This window comes from Myotis brandtii, unplaced genomic scaffold, assembly GCF_000412655.1.
Source record: "Myotis brandtii unplaced genomic scaffold, ASM41265v1 scaffold31478, whole genome shotgun sequence".
Classification (NCBI taxonomy): domain Eukaryota; kingdom Metazoa; phylum Chordata; class Mammalia; order Chiroptera; family Vespertilionidae; genus Myotis; species Myotis brandtii.
This window is the reverse complement of record NW_005362065.1, coordinates 120-7620: the sequence shown is the minus strand read 5'-3', so window position 1 is coordinate 7620 and position 7501 is coordinate 120. Positions and strand designations below refer to the sequence as shown.

At 37.2% G+C, this 7501-nt stretch overlaps 1 protein-coding gene across 1 annotated transcript; it reads right to left on the bottom strand.

Annotated features, from left to right (window-relative positions):
- Positions 1-2109: 2109 nt before the first annotated feature.
- On the bottom strand, positions 2110-7165 carry LOC102239092 (putative G antigen family E member 3; the record flags this gene model as incomplete). Its single annotated transcript, XM_014542901.1, has 4 exons — positions 7081-7165; positions 6493-6601; positions 5210-5335; positions 2110-2235 (listed from the first exon to the last, which is right to left on the bottom strand). Coding segments are annotated over exons 1-4 (445 nt in total), but the record flags the coding sequence as incomplete, so codon positions are not given.
- Between the last annotated feature and the right edge of the window lie 336 nt (positions 7166-7501).

Sequence of the window (7501 nt, the reverse complement as noted above, 5' to 3'; positions counted from 1 at the left end):
ATTAGATTTAGATGACATTAAAGGTACACAAAGGGCAAAGTTTAGGTTTTATAAGATATAGACTTCCAAGCATCTATTTTACCAATATTGATTAAACACACCACTCTTTCTAATGGTACTCAGAAACTAAAAGACTGTTCCAGCTCAGAGTACAGGAAATGAAATGAACCTATTAAAAGGTGGTTTTAAATAGTAAGCCAAAAATGTGTAAACTTTTTTGAAAAATCTGAACACCATCCAACAGAAAACCCTTAAGAAAGAAAAGAAATTTACAAGAAATGCTTTGATTTGAAATACTATTCTGAATATAAGATAGCTAAAACAGAATTGTCACATTTGTGAAGTAAACAGAAAGGCCCGTACTGCCTTTGTTTCTTCCTTATGGTGCAGCAAAGCAAAAATGTTTCTTGGGCTCCTTTAGCCCTTATGTCATCCATTGTTTAAATAGGGTAACCATGTGTCCCAATTCCATTTGTAGTGTAATTATAGATAATGCCTTATGAATTTTGATTTGTATAATAACTTATACAGTCACTGTAGTTTTAACTCATTATCATCATTTAAAAAAATATATTTTATTGATTTTTTTACAGGAAAGGGAGAAGGGATAGAGACTTAGAAACATCGATGAGAGAGAAACATTGATCAGCTGCCTCCTGCAAACCTCCCACTGGGGATGTGCCCGCAACCAAGGTACATGCCCTTTACCGGAGTCGAACCTGGGACCTTTCAGTCCGCAGGCTGACGCTCTATCCACGGAGCCAAACCGGCCAGGGCTCATTATCATCATTTTTGACACCAAAACATGAAGCTCATATATAGGATGCCTTATAGTAAGGCAAAAAAACCCCCAAAACACACCTGATAAAAAAGAAGAATGAATGGAGGGAGGGGGAAGGAAAAGAGAAAAGGAAGAATAAGAGAAAGAGAAAGATATCTAATCCAAAACAACTTTTGTTTCTCAAAGTGTGTGCTTTAAAAAAAACTTTACTGAGGAATAATTACCAAACATTATTGTATATACTGAAAGAATAAAACATGGTATATTTGCTATATGTATATATTGTGGCACGATTACCAAGGTAAATGTATGTCATTAACCCATCCCTCACCTCGAGTAGCTAACATTTATTTTTCTGGTAAGAATTCTCAGGATCTACTCTCAGGAACTTGGGATTCTTTCTCCACCCCCCCTCCAGATTATGCAAAATAATGGATACTCTTCACACGTTTTCTTTCAGTGTCCTGAGGTCCAATACCTAATTTCTTCACAAGTGTTTTTAAAATGAGCAGTCTTTCTCATTTATTAATTGAATTATATTTCTTTTTCCTACAGATTTTTACTTTTATTATGTATCTCATATTTTATCTCTTAGGTTTATTTTGTTGTACTTTTTTCTTAATTTTTATATTGGATGGTCATGCAATTTATTATCTATTTAGTAACATATACATTAAAAGGCTATGATCTGCCCTGGCCAGGTAGCTCAGTTCGTTAGAGCGTTGTCCCAATACATCAAGGTTGTGGGTTCGATCCCTGGTCAGTGCTCATACAAAAATCAATGAATACATAAAGAAGTGGAACACAAATCGTTGTTTGTCTCCTTTCCCCCTCCCTAAAATCAGTGAATAAAAAATTTAAAAAGGCTATCACCTTCCTATGAATATATTTTAACCATGTTTAACAGGCTCCTGGAGTAGCCTGAGAACTATCCCTAATGTAAATAGTCTAATGAAATGTTTAAGTAATGTAAAGTAAAAACGTTTAGAAGACTAATACAAGATAATGTCTTCCTAAACTTAAAGTACTCCCTTTAAATTCAGAACCCCTTGTAATTAGTGGTCAGCAATTTGTAAAACACATAAATTACATTCTTCTTAAAATATATTTTTATTGATTTCAGAGAGGAAGAGAGAGACGGAAACATCAATGATGAGAGAGAATCACTGATAGGCTCCCTTCTGCACGCCCACACTAGGGATCGAGCCAGCAACCTGGGCATGTGCCCAGACTGGGAATCGAACCGTGACCTTCTGGTTCATTGGTTAACACTCAACCACTGAGCCATGCCAGCCAGGGATAAATTATATTCCTAATTCATAACTTACCTGCTTCTGGCATGTAAACGGGCTCTGGTTTTGGTGAAATCTCCCACTTGAACGGAGTATCATCTGTATCTTCAACCCAAATCTCTGGCTGAGGCAGGTCTGGGGGACAAATTTCTGGGTCAGGCCCTTAAAAAAGAAGTTATCATTTTCAGCAGCAATCATATTCTGGATCAGCAGTTCTCAACCTGTGGGTCGCCAACCTGTGGGTCGTGAACCCTTTGGGGGTTGAACGACCCTTTCACAGGGGTCGCCTAAGACCATCGGAAAACACATATATAATTACATATTGTTTTTGTGATTAATCACTATGCTTTAATTATGTTCAATGTCTAATAATGAAAATACATCCTGCATATCAGATATTTACATTACAATTCATAACAGTAGCAAAATTACAGTTATGAAGTAACAACGAAAATAATTTTATGGTTGGGGGTCACCACAACATGAGGAACTGTATTAAAGGGTCACGGCATTAGGAAGGTTGAGAACCACTGCTCTAGATGATTACTCAGCAATTATTAAGGCTATAGTCTTTGAACTTCTAATCTTATCAACAGATGTTTCAATGAAGAAACGTATAACATGCCACATTTGATATTGTTAGAGGTGATTATATCATATTGTCCACATTTTTATTAGGGACAATAACTCATTAAGACTGACAGTGGTGACAGGGAGCATGCTTAGCATAGATACTCTATTTATACCTGCCTTCACATCAGTGATTGCCTGCACATGCTCTGCTTGAACCAATAAAAAAAACTGAAACTAGATGATCTCTTGCCATTGCATGATTTAGACATCTGAGGCTTCAATGAGGAAAGGATTTAAAATGTAACTGTTTTCTAAGAGCCAGAAAGAATTCAGAATTTGAAAAAAATCTGACAACAGATAAATAAGTTATGAAAACAGAATATGTGTTTTCATTGTATTCTATGCAACAAAACCAGAGAATGCAAAAAGCAGCCTTGAAAAAAAATTTTAGTATCTCTGATTTCGATTCACTATTCATATGAGTAAGGATGGATTTGGAAGGTAAGGGATTCTCTAAGAATCACACAAGTTATATTAAAGGTGGTACTAGAATCTATCACAGTACCTAGAATATTTATGTAACCTCCTATTTATTACAAATGCATTATGTATTTGTTAAATCAGAAAATATGAAAGGATTTCAAAGCTATTAGCGTAAAGTACTTATATTCAAAAGAAAATGTTTTCAAACTTGTAATTTAAAATGGCTTTGGTCTTATTTGTTTCTATGGCTGATAGTCTATTAAGTCTGTTAATCAGGCTTTTGAAATCTGAACTACTTTCCAAAATTCTTTAGATGTGAGCCCTGTTATTAAAGTAACAGTGTGTTACCTCCATATTATTAGAGATATCATTGTGGGAAACGAAAAACACATTTAATTGCATTCTTAGTGTATAGCATACCTCTTTCTGGCATGTTAATGGGTTCCGGTTTGCCTAAAATCTTATACTTGACATAAGTGTCCTCATCCCCGGTCTTTGGCTGATCCTGTTCCTGGAGAACAGCTTCCGGGTCAGGGCCTTAAAAAAGTTATAATTTGCACAATAAACATAAGTTGATTACTAAAGAATGATTGATGTTGTAGCCCTTGAACTTCCAATTTTATCAATTGATTTTTCAGGGCAGAAGCTTACAATATGCCACATTTGATATGATTTTAGAGGTATTTATATAGCAGGGACCACATTTTTATTAAGGAGAGCTACTCAGTAAGGGTGACAGGGAGTGTGATTAGCATAGGTATCTTACTCAGACCTCCTTGATATTAGTGATTTCCTGCATTCTCTCTACTTGATCAGACATAGAAACTAGACTATTGCTTGCTATTGCATGATTTAGTCATTTGAGGCTTCATTGGGAAAAATATTTAAAATGCAATTGTTTTCTAAAAGCCAAAATAATTCAGAATTTGACAGAATCTAAGAACAGTTTTCCAGGTCTCCATATAGTAAATGGAACATTAAGTGGATTGTTTACTCATTATCTTAGTAGCAATAAAAATCTCAATTCAGATGTAACCATGTGACTAAAGAAGATTATTTTATGACAAGTAAGGAAAAACACAGTATCTTGGTATTCTTTTTTAAAAAAAATATATTTTATAGATTTTTTACAGAGAGGAAGGGAGAGGGATAGGGAGTTAGAAACATCGATGAGAGAGAAACATTGATCAGCTGCCTCCTGCACACTCCCCACTGGGGATGTGCCCGCAACCAAGGTACATGCCCTTGACTGGAATCGAACCCGGGACTCTTGAGTCCACAGGCCGACGCTCTATCCACTGAGCCAAACCGGCCAGGGCTCTTGGTATTCTTTTTATTGCATCCAAAAGAACCATATCATGCAAATATCAGCATTGAACATGATTTTAGTATATGATTTGATTCACTATTAATATGAGTAAGATTAGCTTGGAAGTTGAGAGATTCCCCCAGATTCACACAAATTACATTACAGCTGGTATTAGAACCTACTTCAGTGCCTCAGCATATTTCATACAAACTGGTATTTATTACAAATGTTTTATGTATTTGTTAAAGGTAGGAATTATAAAAGTATCTGAAAATTATTTGCTGTTGGTTCAAGTACATATACCCCAAAGTATGAAAATGTTTTCATATTTTATAATTCAATATACTTTGATCCAATGTTTCTTTCCTTTTAAAAATATATTTTTATTAATTTCAGAGAGAAAGGGAGAGGGAGAGAGATAGAAACATAAATGATGAGATAATCATTGATAATCATTGATTGGTTGCCTCCTGCATACCCCCTACTGGGGATCGAGCCCACAACCAAGGCATGTGCCCTTGACTGGAATCGAACCTGGGACCCTTCAGTCTGCAGGCCAATGCTCTATCCACTGAGCCAAACCAGCGAGGGCCAATGTGTTTCTTTATTTGATTATAAGTCAGGCACTCAGGCATTTGGGGTCTGAACTACTATTCAAAAACCTTTATGTGTGAACTCTATTAAAGTCACACTATGGTACCTTTGTAGTACCAAACACACAACTGTGGAGAAGAAAAACCACAAAAATTACATTTGTAATGGATGACATACCTGCTTCTAGCATTTTAGAGCACTCTAATTTTGGTAAATCCTTCTCACGTACATCAGGACCAACTTTGCTCTTGCCCTCTGTCTCTGGATGAGCCAGTTCTTGCAACTCAGCCTCCATGTCAGGACCTTAGGAAAAGTTCTCAATTTGAGCAGTAAACATGGAACATAAATAAGGAAATGATAACCTTTTTTCCTTCAGTTAATGAAATATAAAAGCTTGTATTCTAGTATGATTATGTGGGTGATGGAAAGTTGGAGTTCATCTTTTTTGTTTTCCTGTAGTGAATGACAATCTGAAGGTAAACCAGTGACATCTACATTTCCAACATATTATCATAGTGTGCTAAGAGTAGTGAGCATGAGTTCTATCTAAGAAATCTGAGGTGTATACCATGGATAGTATTGTAATTACAATTAAAATGCAATTTACTGAAGGATTAACTGAGGGCATTTGTGGTCTATGACAAATCTTATAGTAGTGACATCAATCCCTTATCGGAATAATCAGAAACTTATTATGTTAAAATAACTAGTTACATTTAGGTGCAAAGGCTGTAGGTGTAACCTTCCATAAATGAGTTCTATCTCTGAAGGATGAACTGCTAAAATAATCTGTGGTCTGAACCATATAAATAATTCACTACAAGTGTTTGATAAAAATACTATATAGTGTGAAGAAATAATTGCTGTTTCATAATAATTTGAAGATACTTTTGATTTTCCTAATCTTAAAATTATTAAACTCCCTTTTAAGTCATTAAAAAAACACACTTCCATAATTACCAATATGCCAGTCTTCTGAATTACTTAGTTTTTACCAAATATGCCATAGGAAAACATCACTTAAAGGAGAGAGTGGCCATCTTCCACTGAGCTCCTTTCTGAGGCTCTAACCTGCCCCACTGAACTGCATCTATTCCTGGGCCAGTACTGAGCTACCTTACAGTTCAGACACACTTGAGTATTTAGCATTTTATACAATACCATCCACTATTTCAGACACCAACATAGGTGGTAGGAAGAACACAAACCTTGGAATGAAGTGTGAACTATTTCTCAGTGAGTCAAGTGCTCAGGCTCAGTTTTCTCACTTATAAAATGGGGCTACCATCCCTGAACAAATAGGCTTGGTTTCAGGTGTTCTATGATGGGCTGACAAACTATAAAATCTTCACATTCTCTCCCAATTTCCAGGATATGTTTGCATAGAGCTATGGTATGCACAATACATGATAGACAGACAGACTCCCAGCTCCCCACAGTCTTCTTCCCTTTCCCTTCACCTTGAACCTCAGGAGCTCCTGCATCTGCTTTCTCTTCATCAGGTGTAATATCCTGACTCTCAGTGGGTGGCTCCTCTTGTTGAGGTTGTTCATCCCGGGGCTGCTGGTCCTGTGGGGGGGGTGTGTGTGTGTGTGCGTGTGTGTGTGTGTGTGAGAAAATGAAAAGTTTTGTTGTTAATACATGACAATCATAAAAAAATATACACACATACATATAATCATGAATAAGAATAAAGGCACTTTATAGACATGATATATATATTCTTAATATTGTTTCTCTTCCCTCTGCCTGGTTCCTTGGAGAGGAGCTGCCCACAAGGACGTCTGAAGCTCTTTTAAACTCTCCGGGGATGGATGTGGGCAGTCCGTGTTAATAAGCACGAGAAAGGAGTCATAGGGGATATTTCCACTGGCAATACCAGAGTGGAAACCTCCTGGATCAAGGTTTCCTTCCTAAGGACTCCTCCTGGGCCCGTGTTACTCCCTTATCAGCACGGAAACTTTTAACACTGTACCTAGAGGCATTCAACAAAACTCACAGAAAAATACATTTCTGGTCATAGACAGTTCAAATATCAAAGCACTCACAACCACGGCTCCAACTGGCTGGTCAGACTCTTCATCCTCTAGTATTGAACTCCAGTCGAGCCTTGGTGTTATATGTCGACTCATATTTCACACTGAAAGCAGAACATTTTGATTAGGAAAATGTACTTAAGGAAATAACTATATCACTTCCATGGCAAAATGATGATTTTCTTTTTAACTTTAAAGTACTTTAAAAATAAGTGCACAGGCTTTGCGGTTATACCAAATACCGGGGCTTGCCAAGCCACTATGTCATGGCCGTGCTGGCAGCGTTATCACCTCGGGCAGGTGAGAAAGACGACACCCGGCTTCCCGTGTACGGAGACATGTGGGAAAATGCTGCCTGAAAGCCCGCTGGAGTGACGACTGCTTCTGCCACACGCCAGCGAGGAGGCCGCTTTCCCCCTGAGTTCGGCTGCAT